Here is a 26,581-nt window from a genome sequence, read left to right as displayed (position 1 = left end):
CTGATGCTCTCAGGTCTTCGACTGGATAAGGGATGCTCTTGGGCGTCGAATAGCCTCATATTGCTTCAATGCACTCGCAAGGTCGGTTCCTTGAGCGAGAACCTTCCGGATAGTGGCAGCATCTTCCGCCGCCTGGGCCGCTCCTTGGGCTAGATAGGGCAGCATGGGGTGACACGAATCACCTAGAAGACATGCCTTGCTAGACGGATGCACCCAGGTCGAGAGCACGGGAAGATCACACAATCGCCATTTCATGAAGGACTTGGTCAAACGACATACCTTCTGCACCCGGGGCTCCCAGCTGGAGAACCTTGCGCAGAGCTCCTCGTTGTCGCCCTCCACGACCCAGGTGTCATCGGCTGTTTCTCCCTGCGAGGTAGCGCATACGACGATGTTGTAAAGCTCGCCATTGCGGATAGGATAGCCGACTAGGTGGGCATCCGGTCCACACCAGGATGTATTTGCCGGGTCTGTGATGAGGTCGGCGAGGTCCGGATCTGCAAGGAGGTCTTTCCCATGGATGAGGATTCGGTATGCAACGTCTCCAGTGTCTCTAGGGCGGTCTGGCTGGCCTGTGAGAAGTGGGCGAGCAGTGGATTTGATACCTGGGACGGTCAGTCATGAATATTATCATATAAGTGAAAACCGATACCATCAGCACAAATGATTAGATCGGCCGTCCATTCTTTTGAATCTGCTGTGATGGCCTTGGGAAGGGTGAAATCGTAGGACGTGACGTGTTGGTTGTTGTGGATGGCCACCCCCGCGCGGATGGCCGCGGTAAGCAAGCTTGCGTGCAGATCGGCTCGGTGAACCATGTAATACGGCGCGCCATGTCGTTCCTCGATATCTTCAAAGGGAATCTTCGTAATGGTTGAACCATCCTCCCAGCGAATAAAGTGGTAACGTCGGCAGGTTGATTTCTTTAACCCGTCTACGTCAATGCCCCAACGGCGCAGGAGACGGGAGCTGTTGGGCGGGATGCGAATACCGGCACCGGCCTGATATTGACATGTTAAAATCAACATGTCTATAAAACAGTTTGAACTCTATTTCTGACCTCTTTAAATTCCGTGGAGGAATCCAGAAGCGTCACACGGTGGCCATCTTGTCGCAGAGCCAGAGATGCAAAAAGACCCCCGAGGCCAGCACCCACAATAAGAATGTCAAGCTTTTCCAAGTAGGAAGACATTGTCTTTCTGTGCAAGTGGATAGAAATTATGGAAGAATAGCGTCCAGGTGCACCATTGAAAGAAACTTGATCAATCGATGCTCTTGTAGGTAGATAGGTGGGGTTCCGCGGTCGTAGATACCCGGTTGGGAGCATGCATCCGGTGGGCAGAGCTGCAAATCCCCGATTATTTAGTGGAGAATGCCTCATGGGTGTGGTACACACCGTTGTACACTCTGCTGTGTAACTAAAGAGTCATCCTTCTTAAAACCCATGTCGCCCTGCTCGACGGGGTGGTGCTCCATCAAACTGCTCCTTCTATGATTATGGCGAGATCACTATTACTTTATTTGTTAATTTGACTAGCAGTCTGGAATACTGGGAGTCTGTTGACATATTCATCATCCCATCATACCCACCAGGCATGGAGAAACGGAACTCACATGAAATCATGTCGTCCTCCAAAGACTGACCATCCTCCAGCTGTGGGTTTCAGTATGGCAGGTAGGTCGTGTGACTACCTGAACAACAGTTCATCTCCTTAATTTCCCAACACTTGGTAGAGTTCCCAGACAATTCACGACAAGCTCCGCATCTTGGCCATAAACCTCAGTGACCTACCGTGGCTGTGACTACCATTTCATTCAACTGCGCCACGGCGGGCCTGGTTGGTCTCCTAGTCCAAGGTCTTGTCCGATGGTTTGTCGGAGGTCAGAACAAAGCGAGTCAACAGAGCCCTAAACCAACAATGCGACGATTGTCCATCGGGAGACAATATCCGGCCCGGACGGGAATCTTTGTTGGGTAGTTCCGTCTTTTGCGCCGTCAGCCAATGAATGATGAAACCCTCATGAAACCATCCACCTGGGAGCCAACAAAGACAGCGACTCAGCCATGAGTACAGCCACCAAAATTATTCGGGGTTTCCATACTCTTTCACTCACAGAGCTAGGTATCTGTCCTACACTTTGTCAAAGAATGCGCATTCATGACCGATATGACGCAAATGGCCCTTTATTCTGGGATACATCCGACAAACAGCTCCATTCATCTACATATGATGGACAACAGCACAGGACAAATACCGAGAGCATGAGATGCATTCAAGCACGAGGCATTATATAAATCCCTTGTACACCTGTGGACTGTTGTCTTTCTTTCCCACCCAGCAATCCATCTCCAACTTCCCACATCACTATCAGAAAACAGATCGTCCGGTACCCTAGCAAAGCTACTGCCTTGACCATCTAGCAACCTCGTCAAAATACTTTCCCTCCGCAGTTCCCACTCACTAGCCGGACCTGTCGGGCGCAATCGTCAAACCAAAGACAAAATGCCTTCCGATATGCGTGGCTCTCTCAAGCGAGTCAGCACTCTCACCGGTACAACTCCCAAACCGACAATCTTCGAAAGGTTGAAGGCTCACGTGAGCATCCGTATGCTCTTTTTGTGGATTGTCCTGCTTAACATCCTTGGCTGTTTGCTCGTGGGCGTGGTCATTCTATTTGACCAGTGGTCTCGCACATCCCCATCCAAGCAGCCATCTTTACTGCGTCGCTGGGGAGGGTTTGAACATCGTCCGCTGAACAACAAGTGTTATCGTGAGGAACGCACGGCAACTCTCCTCTCTATCTTCTTGGGGCTATTCGGTGTGGATCAGTGGTATGCTCATCACTGGGTCCTTGCTACTTTCAAGATGCTTACTTTGGGGGGCTGGGGGGTCTGGGCTGTGGTTGATGTTGTTCTGTGGGTGGTGGGTGGTGTTTATGGCACCCCTGGCTGCCCTGGAGGGCGTTCTGGATGGTATTAATATTGTCATTCACTCGGACTACAGGTATATATATATATATATATATATTGATATCTATATAAGGGACGTGAGAAAAGAGGTCGTCCCGGTTGCTCGGTGTCAAGATGATATACGATGAGAACTGGATATCAGGTTTTAGAAATTATTCTCTGGGCCCCAACATTGAAACCAATTTGAATGTATGCTTCAATATTCCCACATAGTTTTCCATCTTGTAGTAAGGCCTCAAGCATGAAGACCGAACCCGCGGTCACGTGCATTCTGCATCAAAGAGGCTATTTTGGGATCCTTTGTTGCTCATCACTCGGCCGACTTGGAGCAGACGCTCTTCTCTATTTGCAGAACAGCCAGAAGGTGATTAGTAAAGAGGCTCATAGCCATGGCTTCCTGCTGGTGTAGCCGAGGTCCGGATGCACACATCCGCTACCCCAGTCTTCAGTCACCCGTGATTCGGACAGATACAACACCCGATCCTTTCTGCTCCTCGGATGAGTTCTTCCTGGCTATCAATCCGATGTGGAGCAATGCTTAACACATCCTCGGGTCCGCGACGAGTTACGGAAGGGTACTGCCCCGAGCTGCGATCTATGCTGAAAAGTAACCCACCTATCCACAAGGCCTGCGTGCACCAGCCAAACGGGGCAACCCAGTATCGGTACAAGCATTTCCACCGTGCAAGCTCAGACAAGAACGTGTTCTGTGTCAGCGAAGTGGCATCCCATGCATCTCTAACTACCAGCGTGAATCCTCTGTAGATAACATGCCCGCCCTCGGCCGAAATGTCGGCTGCTCGATGTCGCAGTCAAGCACTGATAACGAGCACAGCCTCGGTAAAGCCAGCCAACCAGTACTGCGGCGTGTCAATGATAGCCGAGGCCGTTCTCACGATATCGGACGGTAGGCTCCCTCTCCTTTATCGATCTCCGCAGCTTGGTCTCTGAGCGACAGCCGTCTGCTCTCTTCGCTGCCGATACCGTTGCGGGGGCATGGGGAATGCAGTACGGCCCAACTCAGTTGGCATTGTGAGTTATTTATTCTTTTCTTGAAGAAGCTACCCGAACATGTGGCATGAGTTCATAGTCTATGCGGTAACCCAGCTTCCTTGTACTGGAGTAACTTTGAGCAACTTCTCATAACCTGAACGTGGGCTGAGTACAATTGGTACACTAGTGGCTGTAACTATACTATCGAGTGTTCAGATGCAGTTTTTCAATCCATAGTGTGATAACCATAGCATGCGGTACACCTGGAAGCGGGAAATAACCAAAGTAAGGACTGAAAAGGTGCGAACACCTTGCCTACAATGACTACCTAGAAGATAGGCTAAGTGGCGCTTAGGTAGTCACTGAGACGAAGACATGTAAAACATTTTGGCCTTGAACTCAGATTCATTCTGCCGAGATTGCTCTCCCCAACTTTTGTTCTCGAAATAAACCCCCCCGGTCCATCTGATTGTGCAAACCGGTCCTTTTGAACGCTGACCATCAACCTGACATCTCCTTGGGCGCAACATGGCCAGACTGGAGTCCCTCCCGGGCACTAGACATCAACACACATCTCCAAGGTCATATCCCTGCGAATACGCTCTCCCCTGGAAATCATCTCCTGTGCCTTGTCCTTGTTCTCATCCCAGGTATTGCGATCGAGTTGGTATCGGTAGTTGACATACTCAATCTTGACCACGACAGAATCGTCCTCCTTTTTCTTTTCTGCCTCGGACACAGCGAACGAGATGGATTTGATTTCTGTTCCGCGTTATTAGTCTGTGACACCATATAAGGGAATTGAAAACATGACTTACCCAAATTATCTTTCTCCTCGACCTTCAGCTCCACGTGGGTGGACTGGTACTGCTGAGTCTCGTCTGCACGACGCGCAGCAATGATCCGGTTGATGATGCGCAAAACCACATCAAACTGGTCGGGCAGTCTCTCGTCTGATTCGAGACGCACTTGGATCTCGTCCTCGAGTTTGGCATTCATGTCGTCCTCGTTGGTCTCAACCTCGATAGTGAATTGTCTGTTTTCGGTTTCCGAGAGCCTGTGTGGAGCAGGATTAGTATCCGTGGGTATAGAAGGGGAGAGGAGGGTTGAATCTACCAAGACTGGCTTCGCTCGCGCAAAGCGCTGATAACCTTGGCGCGGTAGTCGGTGCGCTTGATACGCGACTCCAGCAAATCGTCGGTAGGCAGGTTGCCTTTTCTCATCTGGTTGTTGAGTTGCGATTCCGCTTGTGCGAGCTCCCAAGCATTCCATGCTTCGAGGTCGGTCTTTAAGGACTTCATGGTCTCCTTGTCAGAGTCGGACACAGGTCGGCAGTAGTAAAGGAGGAGGAGGTTGGGAGTGCCGTAGTCACTGGTGACGTCCACGCCCTCGGGAGGGTCGACATAGTCGGCGGAGAAGAGAGACACGTCAATATGGGGAAGAGAGTGGGCAGGCATAGCTGTGACCGTGTGGGGATATAATAAGTTATGAGCAGTGCTGATATGGGTGAGATGCGGATGGAAGTGGTGAGCTGTGGAGGGAAAGAAATCTTTCAGCTTTTATGTCTGCTAACCCCGACGTCAAACGTAATCTTCTGACGAAGAAGATACCATGTTGCATATCTAGTTCAACAATGAGGCATTTCTGCAGTCCACTCATCCTGAATCTTCATGACAACACCTCCTGCTGATTCCGAACCCCGCCTTCAGCTGTATGGCAATGCAACGCATCCAATAATGCTTCCCCTAGTGGCGATGCTCAATATGCACCCAACGTAAGGTTATAATGTCGCCCTGGTGGATTATCGCGGTTGGGGCGGGCTGAAGAATGACCTTTGGGATCTGTTTGCCGATGCAGTCTCACAACGCACATACCAAAGTGACACGCCCTATATCCCTAGCATATTCGTAGTAAGACTGGCTCGGGGAGCATTCGCTGTTCTCCACTCCGAGAATCCATATTGAATCGACTGCACTTCGCTATTTCCCCGCCTTGCGTGATTCCACATAGGTATACGCGTCACTTGTGTGCTTTGAATAATAGCCGTCATTGATGCAATGGCCTTCATATCTTGGCTGAATTCAATATTGCCACAGTGCAGAAGCCAATCAAACAATGCCGTGCTATTACCCAATAGTGGAATCTGCACGCCGAGTTTGTCAATCGTTTCAGGTTGCGATGCTGCCTGCTGGGTGTAACCAAGCGGAATCGCCATAAATTTGAATATGGTAGATTTAAATATGGTCTAGATCTTGGCCGCAGTTTTGACTGGGGGCAATACGTTAAAGCTTCGATAAAAAATGCTTTTCTGGGTATAAAATGCGCTTAAGCTGGCGGTAAATGTTGGACAACCGCGGAGTGTCGATATGCTCTCCCCTCATTGTACGAGGTCCAGAGAAGGCAATAAGCTTAAATGATATAATCTGACTCGACTCCTGTCACCTTGGTCAGACCGGAAATTTCTTGGTTGACCCTATTCGGGGAGCGGGGGGTTGCACAGAGACCCATGCTCCCGTTGCATCGGATGCATAAGCAGCTGCAACATCACAAATATCTTCGCCACGAGCTAAGCGCTCAATATTCTCTTCTCCAGCGTTGTCTGCCTTACGGTTGCGTAATGGAAACGATCAAGGGAAGGAGTGTTATCCTCGAAGCAAGAATTTCCTAATCCTGGGCGACTTGCAATCGGTCCCCTTGGAAGACACGCACCTCGCCACGTCTCATCTCATGTATAAAAGGGTGTCCCTCAAGCAACGATGAAGATGGAAATACAACCCTCATAGGCTCCTACTTCGCCATTGTCTTCTCTGAATTCCTTGTTGAACCCTCTACTGCTCCAAAGTCGAGACAAGATGTCGCTCCACAAAGTCGCTGGTCTTCCTGTGCGAGCACCGATCCGGGGAATCCCTTACGAGGGAGACATCCATCCCTCCGACGATGGAATGGGAGTCAGCGACTACAACTCCACGTTCTATGTGAACTTCCAGGACAACCGAGTCCCCAGCAAGCTCGACTCCCGGGTGAAAGAGCTCAAAAGCATGCTGAACTATACTCATCAATGGTTGGACATTTGGGCGGGTAAGAACACCGATGACCAGATCAAGCAAGGAAACCTGTCTGGCAGCTCAGACATTGATGCCCAGACGGAGCGCAACAATTACCGTCACAAGGTCATTGATGTTCTCGTCGGCAAGGCTGCGTGGTAAGTTCCTAGGTTGCGATAACGCTTTTGTCACTGGGCTGACTCGGATGTATCTGCAAGGATGATGGAATCCAACACCGACACGAAGAGTTTCGGCATCGAGATTAAGAAGGAGAACTTCCACTTCGAGATCCTCAAAGCCATGCTTTCCGGGATTGCCCAGCCGCAGAGTTTACTGCAGGACATTGAGAATGCTCTACAGAGCATTGCGGATACCATCAAGGAATCGAAATCCGTCAAGCAAAGCCAGTCGATGTACAGCTTGAACCATGTCATTTTCTATGACTCGGCGGCGGACGATGTCACTGCCTGTGAGTTCCCCTGCCTAGTTTGGGCGTGGCTAGATCCATCCCGCTGACTTGCCCCAGCCTTCCGCACGGTGTGGTATTCCATTGATGAATCGATGAAAACCGTGGTTTCGAACAAGTCGTCCACTCAGGAGGTTAATGTGACGTTCGAGTTTGCGGCCCGGGACTTTACTTTCAACGAGGAAACCTGGCAATCCCAGAAGGAGGCTGTGGTCAAATTTGTTGAGGATGCAGCTGCAGCGAACATCAATGACCCCTTGGATGGTGGTGAGATTTTGCCTGATGCATGATTGACTCGGATGCCGCTGAGGCCACCTTGGTGTTTCTTTATGTGATGTTTCGTTGGTTTTCGGTCTCTCAGTGAGGTAACGGCCATGACTGTCCTTTATTGGATACGACTTGCTGCAAGCCTGTTGTCTTTGGAGAGAAATCCCCACCAGTACTTTCATGAGTCATTCCTTGAAACCATATCGTGTGAGTCATCTGATTGATCGTCGTATTCCCAGCTGTAGCTTTCCAAAGTGGAGTGTCCCTAAAGAAGACCTCACCGGTCTGGCCGGTCGTGGCATCCTATAGCGTATCATGGGGTAACCCCATAGCCTGATGTAGCGTTTGTCATGGTCATGTGATGGGGGGCTTCCTGGACGAAGAATCTTTGCCACCTGGAGGGGAAAGGTGGACGGATATAGTCACCGATAGACTCGGTGGGCCCCACCGGTGGTCTGGCGTGAGGCTATGAGTGAGCCTCCGTGAGTCAGGGCGGGATGGAAGGATGGAAAACCCGGCCGATTCCGGGGATGGGGACGATGGACACACGTGGCATGGAGGATGGAGCCGTGGTCGATTGCCGATGAGCAGGAGCGATCGAGGCCCGGCGGTTGGACGCTGGAAGCTGTCATGGGTCGGCTCACCGGGCAGACGAGTGAGTCAGGTCGGCATCAAGAGCTTCTTCTCCAGGCCGACAGTGGACGGGCCGGAGTGCTGCCAGTCGACCCCGAGGAATGGAATGCAGCTATACCGCAAACGGGCCGCCAGACGGGGTCAATTTGCGTGGTGATGTGCGGCAGTCTAACCCGATGGGGGAACGCCCCCGCGCCGGGCATGCTGGCAGTAGGGCTGCGCGACCAACCCTAAGCTGCGGAAAACCTTGGAATCCTTCTATGCGCCACCGTGACGCTGCAAGCGGTCTAGCGGCAAAGGTTTCCCTCCGGCGGCCGGGGGAGTTCCCAGGCCCAAAAGGCACCATTCGATTTCCGGGGCAGCCTGCCTTGAGCTAATTTGATCCTCACCCCCCCCCAGGTCCGGTCCCGGAGGAGCCATCCCCTGGCATTCTTCACGCCATTTGGCAGCAAAAGAACCCCCAGCGGTTTGTCGATCGTCTCCCGGTGATTCCTGAAGGCTGAGTAGGCTAGCCAGAGCCTTTTTGTTCCTGGATTCAGCAATGGTGCGGCGGGTGGGCCCATGCAGGGCCCCCAGCAGACCACGGGCCCGACATCGGAGCAGAGGCAAACGGGCGGCAAACTTTGTGTCACGCCCAACAGAGATTGCTTTACGGCGGCCTCTGATTTGTCCGTCCGGCCCTCCCATTAACTAAGAAAAACCTCTTCGCCATGCGTCAATGCTTCACGGTACTGCCACTGATTCCTTATAAGCCTGGCGGGCGTGCCTGCCTCCAGCTCCGCCACTGCCGCTGCTGCTACTGTCGCTGAGTGTGCTGAGACGGGTGCCTGTCCAACTTTTCCATCCCTCTCGCCATCCCCGTGGAGTCAGCCCGCCAACCACCACTAGCAACCATGTCGTCTCAGGACGTGAAGGATATCGAGAACGGCCCCGGCCCCCGGATCGAGGAGGATGGGGCCATGTGGGAGGGTGACGACCTCAAGGTGCCCACCATTGAGAAGGATCCGTTTGGGTCGGAGGGCGTGGGAGAGGTGCACTACAAGACCCTGGACTGGTGGTATGTTTCTCACTCGAACTAGGTATATAATGGGCCATGTACTGACAGTACTTCTCCCGCTGCAGGCAATCTGGAATCTGTATGACACACTTTGATATCGTGTCCATCGGGCTGCTTAGCTAATCATGTATAGTGATGATTGCAGAGACTGTGTCGCTGGGTGTTCTGTCCCTGCCTGCCACTGTGGCTGAGGTTGGCCTCATCCCGTATGTATAAGATGCTGTCATATCATTGCCAATGTCTCTAACCATGGTTTCAGTGCCGTCATCTTGATCGTCGGCATGGGTATCATCGCCACCTACTCCGGCTATGTCATTGGACAGTTTCGCACGAGATATCCCTTCATCCACAGCATGGCCGATGCAGGCGAAGTCCTGCTCGGTCGCCCCGGTCGCCTGTTCACCGAAGTTGCTCAGCTGTTGTTCTTCATGTTCGCGTCGGGCAGTCACCTAGTCACCTTCACCGTCATGATGAACACTCTTACCAACCACGGCACCTGCTCCGTCGTCTTCGGCGTGGTGGGCCTGGTGCTTTCTTTCGTCTGCTCCCTCCCCCGAACCATGAAGAATGTCTCATGGTTGGCCTTGACCTGTCAGTCCCCCATCAGTCCGTTGTTTGTCGGTCACTCCCGCTGACCTTCTCTCCAGCCTTCATCAGTATCTTCACCGCCGTGTTGATCACCATGATTGGTGTCGCCGTTGAACACCCGTCCCCTGCGCCTATGCAGCTCACCCGCTCCACGAGCTTCGTCAAGGGCTTCTCGGCTGTCACGAACATTGCCTTCGCCTACTGTACGTCGCGATCGACTTCTTTTGACCCGCATCCCGTGCTAACCCATGGCAGGCGGTCACCCCGCGTTCTTCGGTTTCATCGCCGAGATGAAGAACCCCAAGGACTTCCCCAAGTCACTCTGCATGCTGCAAGGCTTTGAGATCGTTTTTTACACGGTCGCGTCGGCCGTCATCTACCGCTATGCCGGTCAGGAGGTCAAGTCCCCTGCCCTCGGCTCCGCGGGCCCCGTGGTCCGGAAGGTCGCCTACGGTATTGCCATCCCCACCATTGTCATTGCCGGTGTCGTGTTGGGACATGTCGCCATCAAGAACGTGTATGTCCGTCTCTTCCGTGGCACCGATGTCATGCACAAGCGTGACGCCCGCGGTGTTGGCGCCTGGATTGGACTTGCTGCTGGATATTGGATCATTGCCTGGGTTATTGCCGAGGCCATTCCCGTTTTCAGCGATCTTGTCAGCTTGGTCGTAAGTTTACTCCTTTGTCCGCCATCGGACCGGACACTAATTGTTCCTTGCAGAGCGCTTTGTTTGCCAGTTGGTTTTCTTTCGGTCTGCCCGGTGTCTTCTGGCTGTACATGTACCGCGGCAACTACTTTACCTCCGTCCGCAAAACCCTCCTCACTCTCGCCAACGTGGGGCTGTTCCTCATCGGTGCCACCATCTGCATCTGTGGTCTGTGGGTGTCGGGATTGTCGATCCATAACGACAGCTCAGGCAGCAGTTTCTCGTGTGCGAATAATGCCTGAGATGGTCATGAGCTACTGCTTCCTCATGCCCGGGCTCTGTATATAGATATGTATTATAGTATAGATTTCATTTAATATACCCCTCTGCATTGCTTGATCGAATTCCCGTCTATCTATACTGCGTGCGTCTTTGCGATTATACTTGTAAGTATTCTAGATAACTCTAGACCTAGAATATGCTTTTGAACCGACAAACATCTTACGGTGATCACGGGCTGGCAGTAGTATTTGCAGATACGGGAACCATCCTATGACGAACACATGTCTGGATCAGCTCATCGGCAATGCTAAAGTCATGAATTTTATTGAATAGAGCAAGCTCCTGTATCGCTTATCATACGTCTTTCATCAATCCGATTCCAATCTACAGTTTTGGTGTTCAGGTGCTGTGTCGGAGTACACAGCGGGGATGAAAATATATATTCCCGTTAGCCACAAGTTCACAAGAGTGCTCCTCCTCAAAAAGCAGTCAGGCTACTGATAGGAAGGATATCACATCAATGACAAAAGAGAATACCTAATGACCATTCAGAACCGAATATACGATGCGTCGGACCATGTGAATTGATTAGGCGGGGTCTCGGCGTCGCGTTCTCTTCGTCGACTCTGGCTACCTCTGTGTACATTCATTGAAAATCATTCCACCCATCTGGCATCGGTGAATTTGATTATTTATGCTCCCAGTATCTCCATGGAATCCTTGTCCGAGTTACATTCCCAGTCTGCTTGCCCTAGAGACATCACCTTTGAAAAGCTCGCCAGAGATACCTGATCGGGTGGAAGGTGGGGGAGGAAAGTAACACGAAGCAGGCTTCCCGCATAAGCTTAGTAAGCTGCATAGCATAACGTAATCGGTAAGCGAGCGGGCAGTGTAAGCGAGCGGGCAGCCGCGCCCGCCAACACAACTTCCATGAAAAGATGAAGCAATTATTAGCCACTATATACATAAAATCTCATGCTTAGATGATGTTTTGATGTGTAGGACACCTTATTCTTGTATGCCCTACTATATTACAGTTACTGCAGCGAGGCGGTGCCCGGTGGCAAGACTGTTCTTTCTCTGCAGCCGATTTCACTGGCTGGATACTACTTACTTTATCAGCCTCATAAGCCTGTATAAACGTGTTTATAGCCTTGCTGACAGTAAGGCTGTTAAGACCTGCTATTTAATGATATGATCTCTTCTTCTTGGTGTTTTGCCTCTCCAGCCTGGCTTGTAGTTTGTTAACTTTCTCTTAAAGCAAGATAGTCCGGTTGAAGGCAATCTCACAGCCCTTTATAATATAGGCTAAGACTGCTTTCATCTACGAGGAAGAACTAATTGTATATTTATAAAGATATCTCTCAATTATTGTTTTATACTTCTTTAACTGCCTCGTATTCTTGGGTGTCTTTAACAGTGTTAATATAGTGATTATACTGCCTGTTAGAGTAGCCTCCCGTAGTTGTAAAACAAGCTGGCCAAGCACCTTGTCCGGCTGAAACGGTACTAATCCTGAAGCCTTAAAGGCGCTTTATATAGTTGACTTCTTAAAGATAAAAGAATGTGCCTCTGGATATATATCCAAGAAATCAATCTTATCAATATAATGAGTGTCTTGGCGAGTTAGCCGTTTCACTAAGCTGCTGTAGGCTCGTTTTAACAGCGTGAAACAAACTATATTAAGTGGTTGACAAAGATATGAAGAATGCGGAGGCATATAGATAGAGACAATATTATTTTAATTACAGATATTATTAAATTCCAGAGTCAAATGGGAGTTGTGTCTATCAAGAATCAAGAAGCTATATTGTCCAATCCGCCGGTCTTTAGTAGCTGGAATGAAGTATTCATAAAGCCAGTGTAGGCTAATCTTATTAGAAATCCAGCTATTTGGTGATAAATTGATATGCCAATCATGTAGAATATGGCCTTGAAGCCAGGCCTTGATATAGACTTTTCCTTTAAAAATCATATACAGAGCCAACACGGCGCTGGTAGTATTAATATACTTAATTAAGGTTATCTATTCGCGGTTGCCAAGCTGTATAAGAAACAGCTTGTCTATACAGTTAGATCGTGTAACTACACGCGCTGTAGTTACTATGCCTATGGCAAAGCTTATTTTATCAAAATTCTAAACATCTTTATTCAGGATTCTGTATTCTGTCTTAACAACTTTAACCCGGGCAAACCACTTGCTAAGAACCTTTGGATCCTTGCACTTTGCACGTTGATAGTTTAATCTTTAAGAAAATCAAGTCTTTAAAGCTTTATCGTGGTTCACGAAGTTGTATACCCATTTCTTGCCAACGGAGGCTGTAGAATTCGACTCATGCCTTTGAAGAAGGATATTAGCCATTCTCTAAATATATAATGGTTGAGGATAAAGTCCACGCTTTACAAGTGAGAGAATCTAATTCTTTAAAGCCTCTTCTTCAGAAAGAGTCAATTTATGAAGGTTGGTATATATATCATAGCAAGATTGAACTCCTTGCAGGCGTCGTTGAAGAGTTGTTTATAGAATATTAAAAACACGTGCAGCTTCTGTCACAAACGAAATTTTGCCCTTCTGAATAGCTTCAATGGCAAGGCAGATTCGGCCTTCTTGTTCCACCAAAGATTTTGACGATCGAGGCATTTTTGGTGGAGTTGTTGATGGTTGAATTGCTTCAACTTGAAAAACGCGAAACTGACGCGCACGGCTGCCCGCTCGCTTACCGATTACGTTATCACCATCACGTTCCCCCTCGCGACGCGACCAGCATCAGGCCATTCCTGCCGAGTCGCGCAACTCGTGCACTGCACTGCCTTGTTGGCTGCAAGAATCCACACGAGATCAAGCTACAATCTTATACTACTGAAATGGAAATCAAGACATCTTCTTTCTTATGTACATCGGCCTATTCACATCTCCCGGAACATCTCTGTTGCTTCCAGGAGTTCACAGTAAACAACAGACATGAGACCAGATCAAGACTAACTACTAATTACACCTCATCCAAGCCGGCGATTTCACAATGCGACAAGCACATACGTCCCGATCAGGCTCCCAACCCTTTTATCTGATGCGTCACGAGCCCTACGCGCTTACACAAGGTAGCTGGAGTAATAGCTTGTGCATGCGTCGTCGATGGTGTCATCGGCCACCAGAGCCGACACAACCGTCTTGTTGGAGGCATCCTCCCCTGCTAGCATCAAGAACTTGTTGCTCGTTGATTTAGGCCATCCCTGCTGCGCCAGACTATTCGCCGGGTCCTTTGCAAAGGCCAACCACAGGTCCTGCATCGTCTCGCCCACCTTGGTCTCGAACGGCGTGTTGGCCCCATAGAAGTCGCCCGAAGTACCGAATATCAGCGGCAGCTCGGCGGTGTGGTACGCGCCCAAACTGGGAGAGGGAGACACGTTGGAGAAGTTGCCCCGATACTGGTAGCGGTATGTGGTGAGGTCGAGGGCCTGGCGATAAGCGGTCGAGTATGGGACGGGGCACTGGAAGCCGGACAGGGTGATGGCCTCTGCCATGGCGTTGTCCGAGCCACCAGCCAGGATGGTACCCTCGTTCAGGTTCGATCCGAAGAGGGCGGGCTTGTTGCTCAGGTGGCCACCAAGGTACCGGGCGGTGTAGTTGTTGAAGACGACCTTGTTGTCGATAAAGGGCAGGAAGGTCAGGCTGGCCCCTCCAGCACCCAGGTAGGAGGTGATGTTCGCTGCGGGGACCTGACGCAGGCAGGAGAGCTCCTGTGCGGCGGTGCCCGAGCAGCCGAAGTGGGAAGCTACCGTGCTGAAGTTGGTGCCCGCCTCGTCGGTTGAACGCGTGTTCACGGTGAGGAAGACGGAGCCGGAGTCGCTGGCGAAACCTTGGACGATAGGGTCATTGGGGTAGGCAAAGTTCTGGATGTCCACACTGCCTGCTCCGGCACTCTGACCCCAGAGGATCATCTGATCGGGGTTGCCTCCGAACTGGGCAATGTTCTTCTGGAGCCACTCGATGGCAGAACGCTGGTCCAGGATACCGAGGTTCTGCTCCGTCAGCCCGCGTGCCGCGGGGAAGCCGAACATGTTCAGCCGGTACTGGATGCTGACAACGATGTGCTCCTGGGTACGTTGAATCCATTGAGAGGGAATCCAGGCCGGGGTGTCGGTGCCACCCAAGATGAATTCACCGCCGTAGATCCAGATGATGACTGGTAGGTCTGACTTGGCGTTGTCTGGAGCCCAGATACTGAGGGTCAGACAGTCCTCGCTGGTGCCTCCCGCGATCAGCGTCTCCGGGGCAAACCGGCCAAAGGGACTCATCATTGCGGAACCTTGGGGGCAGGCAGGGGGCATGGTGGTGCCATCAATGATGCTACCGCTCTGGTTAACTTCCTGAGGAGGCAGCCACCGGAGGTTGCCTACGGGGGGTTGAGCGAACGGGATGCCCAAGAACTGACGGACGTCCGGATAGGTGCTGTTCACACCACCCTGGACGACGCCGCTGGAGGTCTGAATGCGCAAGTTACTCGCACTGCCCGAGGCAACAGCAGTGGTTGCCATTGCCAGCACACTGGCTAAGGAAGCCGAGAACTTCATTGCGGCCGCCAAACAGAACTGGATGGAAATATAGGGTTGTAGTAAATAAGAGGGTGAAGTCAACTGAAGACGAACTGTGCACGAGTCTGCAGCAGAGAGGCGATGAGACAGGGCGTCTTATACAGATATCTCCCACCAAGTCCAGCATAGGATCAGATACCCGGATATTTCCCTTTGCTGCAAAACCCCTGATCTCAACCGAACCCAGGAGCACAATAACTTTACTGCTAGCCAGTTTAGTTGATTAATAAGATTTTAATAAATATTAATATCAATAATTAGTATCATTATATTAGCGTGATTAAATCTTTGATATAATGATATTATTAATAGAATAGTAGCGGAGGAGTGTTATATCTCTACAGTAATCAAGGAATTTTTAATATATATGGATTATAATATTTGAATTATTCTGATTTTATAATCTTACTTGATATTGTATTCCAGGAAGATTTTTAATTTACTTAAGTTTTTTAATTTAAAAAACTAGAATAGATAATATTTTATTTTATTAAAATTTTCTGTTTTCGGCGCTGCAACTGCAGAGTTATTGATAAATATTAAAAAAATAATATTATCTTTTTAGTAAAAAATTCAATACTATAAAAATATAACTTGTTAGAGCTTATATAGAATATACTTTAATTTATAAATATATTTGAAAGATTCTTTATAATAGCTGGTTAACTACTTTATAAGAACTTATTTATTTTAGATTAAGATATAGAAATAAGCTGTAGTAATATTCTACTACTCACAATATAAGTGTCAAACCCTAGGATCGCTTCTCCCGGTTCCTGTTAGCTTAGCTTTCGTTCCGATACGTACCTTTGAACTGAATCAAGGTAAGTCAGGTCGATGACTATCCAAAGAGAAGTGGTCCTGAACAGAAGAAGAGAAGTAAGGCCAGATAGTGCCATGCAGCTATCCGTAAGTAAGTGCAGACGAGTATTGTTACTAAGCTTTACTAAACATATGGTTACTTAAAGACAGTTGTATTAAGTATGAAGAACAGAACTAGCTAAGTACATAAAGAAGTGTTCTTATATATCCTATTTCCCGTATACTATCCTATATACCATCGGGTCTACCGTATACCCGTTTAGTAGTTATAGACCATGATGGTATGTTGTATACCATGATGATATATTGTATACCATATGCTTGTCTGTATACCATGGTCATGTGATATGTGACACGTGATGACTCAGCTCGGGACTTTACCCAATAAGAGTGGTCGTCCATCCGGGCATAGCCTTCTGCCTGACGTACCCGCCTTACTAGTCGTCCAGCTAGCAGGGGTCTGTAACACCACCTTCCTTCCTTTGAGGTTCTTGTCCTTAAGAACATAAAGATGCGTGTCCCTGTATGCGTTGACCTAGGTCCTTTAGTTCCTTTTCTCCCAGAATGGGTCATCATGCTTTCATATAATCATTACAAGAAGTGTTATTATCAAGCTGACTGAATCATTTGTAGCAGTATCTAGGTTAAATTTTCTTATACCTGGTATAATTCCCACAGCCTTTCTTACTTCATAGATTCCAAGAACCGAAATTATGCGGCCTGCACCCGTCATGGCTATAAGTGTGAAAAGTATTTTTACAGTGATTCTGAGTGGGATAAACTTCAATATAATAAAGAGAAAATAGCTCAAGAAATTAAAGAGACTGAAGAGTAGATTAAGCAGTTATTTACAAAAATAAAGCATCTGTGAAAACATCAAAAATTTCTTAAGGATTATGATAGTCAGATATTAGATCATGACTTAACTATGTTGGATTTGTTAAATGATGAGGATCCTCCAAGCACTGAGAATCTTCAGAAGCTGGGGTGTCTAGCTAATGAGCATGATGCTGCTCAGCTTGCCGCTGTGTCAGACGATTCTAGTCTGACTTAGTTAGTTAGTTTTTCTTCCTTCTGGGCGAACTTTGACCTGTCTGTTAATAGTACTGCTTTATAAGTTAGTGGCAGCCTATCAGATTCTTGATAGGTTTTCACGTGTTTTCTGAGATATCATATTCTACCTATTTTACCAGATATTATGATCTGCCGCTAATCTTCTTATAGTCTAGGATTCTTTTAACTTTATATTCTTTCTCTGTGTTGTTATCAATCTTCATATTTTTTATAATTTTAGTATTCTTTGGTGCGGGTTCCAGTAATAAGATATGAAATACTGGATGAATTTTGCTTATTGATTTTGATAATCTTAACCTGTAGTTAACCGGTCTCTTCTTGTTTTTAATAATAAATGGTTCTAGCTTGTGATAATCAAGTTTCTGATTTAGTCATTTTGTCTTGATGTTTCTGCAGAGTAGGAACACTTTCTTCCCTCTTTTTAAGTCAGGTTTCTTTCTATATTTATAATTATAATACATCTTACTGCACAAGTTTATAAACTTAATATCTTAGAATAACTAGAAATGCATGTTTTCTATAAATATAATAATATTCTTAGCTATATTAGTAACTTACTGCTTTTCTAATAGTGTTTCCAGAAACCTGGGATGGTAACTGTAATTAGTGTAGAATAGTGAGATTTTAATGATTAAGTAATTAATGTTATTATATAAGAATTATATTATTAGTAACAGGTTTATTTAATTATCCTGCTAGTAGTTTATATAATGTCTCAAGTATTATTTAATTATCTGGTTAATCTTTTTTATTTATTTATTCATCTGCGGGTGGTAAGCTGTTATTATTTATTCTTTAATTCTTATAAGATCTATAAGTAATCTCTAGAACTTTGAGATAAACAGCTTGTCTCAGTCTAATATGATGTACTTTAGCATCTTATAGTATGTAACAATATTTTTTAGAAATAGCTTTATTATCTGTATTACTGTTATTATTATCTTACTTAATATAAGATAGATATATTTAGTAAGGTGATCAGTGATGACTATAATAATATTATATCTTTCTAATTTAGATAATAGACTAATAAAGTTAATTATTATCTATTTTCATGGCTGTTGTGGCGCCTTCTATACTTATATTTGTCTGTAGGGTTAATGCCTTGCAGGCTTATCTTTAATATAAGTCTTGCATTGTCTAACATAATCGCATACTTTTTATCTGAGGTTTGGAATATAGTAATTCCTTATAATTAGTTTAGTAGTTTTTTCCACTTTTAAATAATCCTTAAATGATTTGTTATGGTATCTAGCCATAATCTCTATTCTTATTATAGTTAGTATAAAGATTAGTCTGTGAAAGTATGCTAGTCTATCTCTGTTAATAATAATCTTGTTTAGTAAGTCCTTACTTATTTTTTAAAATGTTTTATTATTTTTAGTGGCTTCAGTCAATTATTTGATTAAGTTATTACCTATTTTCAATATTGCTGCTAGATTGGCTTTATTATAACTGATCAATCCATCTGTGTTTTGCTTCAGGATGGCCAGTTTAATAATTTTCTTGCTTAATTTATAATCTAGCCTGCAGCTCAGTATATCTGTATATTTATTTTCTACCTCTTTACAGTATATGATTCTGAAGTCATATTATGATAGAATCTTAGCCTATTATACCTGCCTTCTAGTCAACTCTTTGATTATTATAAAGTAGGTTAAGTTTTTATGGTCTATCTTTATAATAACAGTATGTTTTATTTCTTTAAGATAGATCCTCCACTGCTTAAAGATTATTATTATAGCTAGCAATTCCTTGTCGTGAATGTCGTAGTTGAGTTCCACTTGAACCAACTTTCTTAAATAGAATATAATCAGTCTTGACTTTCTGTTTTCTCCAGGTTGTGTCATATGCATATTAACAGCATAGTCTGATATATTAATCTTAATAGTTATTTCTTTCTCTAGATCATGCTGTATAAGCATCGATGACATGATAAGTTACTATTTAATATCTTTAAACATGCTCTACGGTGGTTCTTTTTACTAGTACTTCTTTAACTTCTTTATAAGCTTAAAGAGTGATATTATATAGATAGCGTATCCGTCTATAAATCATTAATAATAGTTAACTAATCTGATGAATTACTATAGTTCTTTCAGATTCCTAGGTTGAGGCTAATCCTTTATAACTTGTATTTTAGCTTGCTCAGTATAGATTCTCTTTATAGATATCTGATATTCTAGGAACTCTGTTTTCTATATATAGAATTTATACTTTTTCAGCTTATATTGTAACTAATATAAGTATAGTTTATATAGAACTAGTTTCACATGTCTTACATGTTCTTCCTCGGTTTTTGAGAAGATTAATATATTATCTAGATAAGTGATTATAAACCTATCAAGATATTCTCTTAAAATCTTATTAATATATTGCTGAAATAACGCTGGTGTGTTGATAAGTCTAAATAGCATAACCAAGTATTTAAAGTATCTATATTTTATTCTAAATATGGTTTTCTATTCTTTACCTTCTGTGATGCGTATATAATAATATATATCTATAATATCAAGCTTAATGAACTACTTTGTTCCTCGTATCTTGTCTTGGATTTCTAAAATTAAAGATAACAGGTGTTAATTCTTAATCATAATAATATTTAATAATTAATAATCTATACATAATCATAAACTGCTGTTCTTTTTTAATATAAATAAGACTCCATGTTCTGCTGATGACTTTAAAGGCCTGATATTATCTTTTACTAGTTAATTATTAATATATTCTTATAGTGCCTGTGATTCCTTCTCAGATATTGAATAAATCTTTTTATATACTAGTGACTTTTCTTTCTCTATAGGAATAATATGGTCATATTTCTTGTACTGAGGTAATTCAGGTTGTTCTAGCTGCTTGAACAAGTCCTTGAATCTCTTATACTATAATAGGATCTGTGCATTATTCTTAACCACAGCTAGAAGTTCTTATAAATCTTCTATTTTCTAGATAGTTGTCTCAATCTCTGTATTGGAGCTATTAATACTATACTCTTAGTACTCTTCTATTATTATTAGTACCTATCCTGATAATTCCATAAGCCAATCTCTTTATAATAGCTTAGTTACTGCTATTACTTATATAACTATACTTAAAGTGTTATTTTTCTCTAGGTTATCTCTAATACCTGGCGTGTTAGGCTTTTATAGCATTCTCAATATTTCTGTGCTAGGTTGCTTAATCCTTGCTTCAGCTTCTTGCTGTATAACAGGCCGTACGGATTCAGACTCTATACCTGGTTCTTGCTAGTGTTATCTTGGACAATCATAATTCATGAATTAGAGACTCTCAGTCTTCTAATCTATCTATAGATTATGATTCCTGAGCCATGAAATCCTTAATATAATATTATACTATTCTAAAAATATCATATTAAAGTCTATATACTTGTAGTAATCCTTTACAGTTATAAGTACAGTTCTTGATTTGACTATTAATATAAGAGTTTCTAAATTCTCTCTATTCAGTCTTATGATTAGTTCAGATTCTGTTTTTTATTGTCTAAGTATCTCAAGCTGTTACATGAATCACGGGTTTATAAAGTTTCTAGTTGCTCTAGAGTCTACCAATACTTGAGCTGGTTAATCTAATACAACTGCTTGAATCTTTAAATATGGTTCTGACTCAGTAACTGCTAATTACTGTTTCAGCTAGTTAGGTTCTAACTATTATAGATGTCTTCTTAAAAACCTTGAGCCTTCTATCTTTGCCGTGTAATATATTATACACTGATTATTAAAACATGCTAGCTAATATATTAATCTATGATAAAAGTGTCTCTAGTATCCCTTACACATACAATCAAAGATAGAATATAAATAGTGGCTTACCTTAGCCCTAACCACTTCCGGTACCTTAGGTTGGTAGTTAATAATATATTTCTAATTATAATATATTAAGCATGTGTTTATATAGTATATAAATTAAGAAAATTTATCATATCTTTAATAATCTCTGCTTTCTTTAAAATGAATGTACAGACATGATTTATCATATTAAGATTCTGTTTCAACAACATTTATCTTCTGGCTAATCTCTGATAACTAATAATAATAATCTGTATTATTTTATCTATATGTTAAGCAAACTTCCGGATAATAGGAACATCTCTGTAAATATTGTTTCCAAGTCTTATTTTATGATTTTTAATATTTTAAATCTTAATGTGAACAATACTATATAATCATTTTAAGCTTTAGATAGAATTATGCTGGATTCTCCGAGATCTCCTTTAAAATATGATTTAATTAATAAGCAATATCTTTCTTATCATTCTTTTAATTCTTCTTATCCTTATCTTACTGTAATAAATAAAGTTCACTAATTTCTGATAAGGATTTTTTCAGGATATCAGGTATCTTGCTAAGTCTCTTCTTACTAAGTTTAAGACTTTTAAGCAGAGTATTATACTCTTTATCTAACAGTTTTAATTTATCTCAAACTATATTAGGATAATTGCTTCTCGGAACTGGCTTATAACTATTATTATTGATTTTTATGGTCTAAGCTAATAATACAGATAATTATTAATCCTTTTATTAACTTGATGGTGCTGTTAGCTCATCCGGGGTGGCCTGTTACCTTAACTAATCATAATATATTCTGTTTTCTAATAACCAATCATACTGAATAATATATAGCTTCTTATTACCTGATGTCCATATTACAGATTCCGTTCAAACTTCATGCTGAATAATAGTAACATCATAGACTCCTCTGTCTTGATCTTGGTTCATAGCTCTCAACTGCTTCTGAGACTGTTACTATTTCTAACTACAGTTCTTTAACTAGTGACCTGCTGTTACGGACCCCTGCTAGCTGGACAACTAGTAAAGCGGGTATGTCAGGCAGAAGGCCACATCCGGACGGAAGGGAACTCTTATCGAGGAGAACCCTGACCCGAACCATCAGGTGCCACGGATCACGTGACTATGGTATACGGACAAGCATATAATATACAACATACTATCATGGTCTATGACTATCAAGTAGATATACAATAAACCCGATGGTATACAGAATGGTATACAAGGGACAGATATATAAAGACACTCTTTTATGTACTTAGCTAGTTCTGTTCTTCATACTCAATAACACTATCTTTAAGTAACCATATATTTTGATAAAGCTTAGCAACAATACTCATCTGTACTTATTTACGGATAGCTACACGGCACTATCTGGCCTTACTTCTCTTCTCTTATTCAGGACTAGTCATCTTTAGATAAGTCATTAACCTGACTACCTTGATTCAGTTCACAGATACGTATCGAAACGGGAGCTAAGCTAACAGGAACAGAGAGAAGCGATCCTAAGATTTAACATATTGAGCACCAGTCAGTACAAGTATTACCCAGTGATAACCAGTCATCATGTTAACTACATTAAACACATCGCGTGCGCCACAGCAGGGCCTGATAACCAAGGAACTGATGGACATGGTTAGTCAGCTACAAGAAAGTATCACTATCTTAGAATAATAGAACCAGTTACTTGAAGATTATTTATCAGTCAAATCTGTTAAGGTCCGACCACCCGAGCCATTTGACAGCAAACAAGCAAGGCTCAGGGCTTTCTTGACCCAGTTAGATCTGTATCTTAACATGAACAAGAAAAAGCTTAAGAATAAGAAGGACAAGATCTTTTTCGCGTCTACTTACTTGATCAAAATAATATTTAATTAGTTTAAACTGTATATCCGCGAGTGATAAGAAAAGTTAGTAAGTAACCAGGATAATAATATAAAATGACTTTTCACTAGTTACGCCAGATTTAAACAGCATCTTAAATAGATATTTAAAGACATTGATACAGCACGAAATGTTGAGTAAAAGTTATAATAACTCAAGCAGACAGGATTAATATCTATATATACTTCAGAGTTTCAGCAAGTCATCAGTTACCTGGACTAAGATGATAACACCTATATTTCATGATTTGAAGAAGGATTCAAGATAGAGATCCAAGAAAAGATCATTTAGTAAGAATAACCGGACATATTGATTAAGATAATTAAAACAGCAGTTAAGATTGATAATAAGTTGTATGACTTTAACATGAAACAACGAGAGGATTAATAGACTAGTGGATCTATATCTTGATATAATAACCAGCCAGGTTACCGAGCCAACAATGAAAGGTCGGCACAACCTAGAAGCTTGGGATATGAAGATCCTTATAGACTAAAACCAATAGAGCTGGATGCAGCACAGTATCAGACTCAACAGACTCAAGTATTTAAGAAAGAACTCGAACAGCGCAAATGAGACTGCTTGTGCTTTAGCTGCAACAAAGTAGGTCACCAGTCAAAGGACTGTAGTCAGAAACAGTAACAGTCTTAGAAGTAATTGAGCACTACGAACCAAGATCAGGGCAGAGAAGTCTATAATATCACCACTATTCAGTATGAAGTTTAGACAGAATCTATAATACAGATATTAGATAGTAAGAAGCTATATATTATTCAGCATAGTCAGCTATTAGAGAACAGGATGTATTATGATTAGTTAAGATAACAGGCTACTATAGATAAGCTAACAGTACTATCCAGTTAACAAGAAGATTAATAATTATTTATACTATTAGTTTGGACCACAGAAGTCAATGATAATAGTTATAAGCTAGTTTCAAGAAACGACTATTCTAGTATAGTTTAAAATAAAGATGAATTATTGGATAAAGAGTACAGTAAACTGCTTAAAGACCTTAAACTTAGTAAGAAAAGACTTAACAAGATACTTGATATCCCTGAAAAACCCTTATTAGAAATTAGTAAACCCTGTTTATTATAGCAAGATAAGGATAAGGAGAACCAAAAGAATAATTAAGAGAATATTGTTTATTAATTAAACTATATTTTAAAGAAGATCTTGGAGAATCCAGCATGATTCTGTCTAGAATTTAAGATAATTATATAATATTGTCTATATTAGGATTTAAAATATTAAAAATCATGGAATGAGACTTGGAAATAATATTTACAGAGATACTCTTATTATCTAGAAATTTACTTAATATATGGACGAGATAATATAGACTATTATTATTAGTTATTAAAGATTAGTCAGAAAATAAACATTGCAGGAATAGAGTTTTGGTATAATAAACCATATCTGTATATTTATTTTAAAGAAAGTAGAGATTATTAAAGATATAATAAACTTTCTTAGCTTGTATACTATATAAATGCATGCTTAATATATCATAATTAGAAATACATCGCCAACTACTGACCTAAGATACTGGAAGTGGTTAAGACTAAGGCAAGCCACTGTCTATATTCTATCTTTGATTATGCGTGCAAAGAGTACTAGAGATATTCTTACCACAGATTAATATATTAGCTAACATGTTTTAATAATTAATATATAATATATTACATGGTAAAGATAAAAGGCTTAAGATTTCTAAGAAGATATTTATAGTAGTTAATATCTAACTAGCTGGAACAGCAGTTAACAGTCACAGAATTAAAACCATATCTAAAAATCTAAGTAATCATATTAGATTAACTAGCTCAAGTACTAGTAAACTCTGAAGTGACTGGGAACTTCATGAACCCGTGATTTATATAACAGCTTAAGATACTCAGATAATAGAAAACAGAATCTGAACTGATTGCAGGACTGAACAGAGAGAATTTGGGAATTTTTATATTAATAGTCAAGTTAGGAACTATACTTATAATTATAAAGGATCACTACAAGTATATAGACTTTGATATGATATTTTTAAAACAGTATAATATTATGTTAGGAATTTTATAGCTTAGGAATCATAATTTACAAATTGATTAGAAGACTAAGAGTCTCTAATTCATGAATTATGATTGTTCAAGACAACACCAGCAAGGACCAGATATAGGGTCTAGATCTGTACAGTCCACTACTCAGTAAGAAGCTGAAACAAGGATTAAGCAACTTATTAAGAGAAGGTTAAGATCATCATGAAAGCCTAACACGCCAGGTATTAGAGATAACTTAGAGAAAAATAGCACTTTAAGTATAGTTACACAAGTAATAACAGCAATCAAACTATCATAGAAAGATTAGCTTATAAAATTATCAGAATAGATATTAACAATAATTAAAGAGTATCGCGAGTATAGTATTAACAGTATTAACACAGAGATCAAGATAACTATCCAGAGACTAGAAGATTTATGAGAACTTCTAGCTGCGGTCAAGAATGACACACAGATTCTACCACAGTATAAGAGATTCAAGAATTTATTTAAATAGCTAGAATAACCTGAATTATCTCAGCATGGAAAGTATGACCATACTATTCCTATAAAAAAAAGAAAGTTACTAGTATATAGAAAGATTTATCTAATATTTAAAAAGGAATCACAGATATTATAAGAATATATTAATAACCAGCTGGCTAAAAGCAACATCAGGCTTTCGAAGTCATTAATAGAATATAAAGTCCTATTTATACTAAAAAAGAACAGCAGTTTATAGTTATGTGTGGATTATCAGCTATTAAATACTATTATGATTAAGGATTAATATCTGTTATCTTTGATTTTGGAAATCCAAGATAAGATATAAGGAATGAAGTGGTTTATCAAACTTAATATTATAGATATATATTATTGTATATACATTGTGGAAGATAAAGAATGGAAAACTGTATTCAGAACAAAGTATAGATACTTTAAGTACTTGATTATGCTATTTAGACTTATCAATATATTAGCATTATTTTAGTAATATATTAATAAGATTCTTAGAAAATATCTTGATAGGTTCATGATTACTTACCTAAATAATATATTAATCTTCTTAAAGACTGAGGAAAAACATGTAAGATATATAAGACTAGTTTTATATAAACTATATCTATATCAGTTATAATATAAGCTAAAGAAGTATGAATTCTATATACAGAAAACAGAGTTCTTGGAATATTGGATATCCACAGAGAGAATTTATACTGAGTAAGCTAAAGTATAAGCTATACAGGATTAGCCTTAATCTAGGAATCTGAAAGAACTACAGCAGTTTATTAGATTAATTAATTACTATTAATGATTCGTGGATGGATACATCATCTATATAACACTATTCTTTAAGCTTATAAAGAAGTTAAAGAAGTACTAGTAGAAAGAACTATAATAAAGTGTGTTTGAAGATATCA

At 42.3% G+C, this 26,581-nt stretch overlaps 7 protein-coding genes across 7 annotated transcripts; 4 read left to right on the top strand and 3 right to left on the bottom strand.

Annotated features, from left to right (window-relative positions):
- Nucleotides 1–9: 9 nt before the first annotated feature.
- On the bottom strand, nt 10–1,192 carry BO94DRAFT_612292 (salicylate hydroxylase; the record flags this gene model as incomplete). The annotated part of the gene is made up of 3 exons (XM_025616662.1): nt 10–605; nt 653–1,001; nt 1,061–1,192. 3 exons carry the CDS (start codon nt 1,190–1,192, stop codon nt 10–12), a joined length of 1,077 nt encoding a protein of 358 aa, XP_025461821.1.
- A 1,312-nt stretch (nt 1,193–2,504) lies between these two features.
- On the top strand, nt 2,505–2,981 carry BO94DRAFT_591008 (TM2 domain-containing protein; the record flags this gene model as incomplete). Its single annotated transcript, XM_025616079.1, has 1 exon — nt 2,505–2,981. One exon carries the CDS (start codon nt 2,505–2,507, stop codon nt 2,979–2,981), a length of 477 nt encoding a protein of 158 aa, XP_025461820.1.
- A 760-nt stretch (nt 2,982–3,741) lies between these two features.
- On the top strand, nt 3,742–4,007 carry BO94DRAFT_591007 (uncharacterized protein; the record flags this gene model as incomplete). Its single annotated transcript, XM_025616078.1, has 2 exons — nt 3,742–3,811; nt 3,883–4,007. 2 exons carry the CDS (start codon nt 3,742–3,744, stop codon nt 4,005–4,007), a joined length of 195 nt encoding a protein of 64 aa, XP_025461819.1.
- A 513-nt stretch (nt 4,008–4,520) lies between these two features.
- On the bottom strand, nt 4,521–5,421 carry BO94DRAFT_561226 (uncharacterized protein; the record flags this gene model as incomplete). The annotated part of the gene is made up of 3 exons (XM_025614204.1): nt 4,521–4,726; nt 4,783–5,021; nt 5,081–5,421. The coding sequence occupies 3 exons, from the start codon at nt 5,419–5,421 to the stop codon at nt 4,521–4,523; spliced, it is 786 nt and encodes a 261-aa protein (XP_025461818.1).
- Nucleotides 5,422–6,906: 1,485 nt separating this feature from the next.
- On the top strand, nt 6,907–7,764 carry BO94DRAFT_570104 (uncharacterized protein; the record flags this gene model as incomplete). Its single annotated transcript, XM_025614778.1, has 3 exons — nt 6,907–7,166; nt 7,227–7,477; nt 7,535–7,764. 3 exons carry the CDS (start codon nt 6,907–6,909, stop codon nt 7,762–7,764), a joined length of 741 nt encoding a protein of 246 aa, XP_025461817.1.
- A 1,404-nt stretch (nt 7,765–9,168) lies between these two features.
- BO94DRAFT_540518 (amino acid transporter) lies at nt 9,169–11,105 on the top strand. Its single transcript, XM_025612931.1, has 7 exons — nt 9,169–9,431; nt 9,497–9,510; nt 9,565–9,637; nt 9,691–10,022; nt 10,079–10,222; nt 10,275–10,687; nt 10,741–11,105. Exons 1-7 carry the CDS (start codon nt 9,268–9,270, stop codon nt 10,966–10,968), a joined length of 1,368 nt encoding a protein of 455 aa, XP_025461816.1. The 5' UTR covers nt 9,169–9,267; the 3' UTR covers nt 10,969–11,105.
- Nucleotides 11,106–13,767: 2,662 nt separating this feature from the next.
- BO94DRAFT_540517 (carboxylesterase, type B) lies at nt 13,768–15,731 on the bottom strand. Its single transcript, XM_025612930.1, has one exon. The coding sequence runs from the start codon at nt 15,518–15,520 to the stop codon at nt 14,039–14,041; it is 1,482 nt and encodes a 493-aa protein (XP_025461815.1). The 5' UTR covers nt 15,521–15,731; the 3' UTR covers nt 13,768–14,038.
- Nucleotides 15,732–26,581: the final 10,850 nt, after the last annotated feature.

Source organism: Aspergillus sclerotioniger (assembly GCF_003184525.1).
Source record: "Aspergillus sclerotioniger CBS 115572 chromosome Unknown BO94scaffold_49, whole genome shotgun sequence".
NCBI classification, from domain to species: Eukaryota; Fungi; Ascomycota; class Eurotiomycetes; order Eurotiales; family Aspergillaceae; genus Aspergillus; species Aspergillus sclerotioniger.
This window is presented reverse-complemented; position numbering and strand designations above follow the sequence as displayed.

What these genes read in the sequence shown, in the direction of transcription:
- BO94DRAFT_540518 (XM_025612931.1), top strand. Translation starts at nt 9,268, where the DNA reads ATGTCGTCTCAGGACGTGAAGGATATCGAGAACGGCCCCGGCCCCCGG. An exon ending in CTCATGGTTGGCCTTGACCT is followed by an intron (nt 10,023 to 10,078) that starts GTCAGTCCCCCA and finishes CCTTCTCTCCAG; the next exon opens with CCTTCATCAGTATCTTCACC. An exon ending in GAACATTGCCTTCGCCTACT is followed by an intron (nt 10,223 to 10,274) that starts GTACGTCGCGAT and finishes AACCCATGGCAG; the next exon opens with GCGGTCACCCCGCGTTCTTC.
- BO94DRAFT_540517 (XM_025612930.1), bottom strand. Translation starts at nt 15,520, where the DNA reads ATGAAGTTCTCGGCTTCCTTAGCCAGTGTGCTGGCAATGGCAACCACT.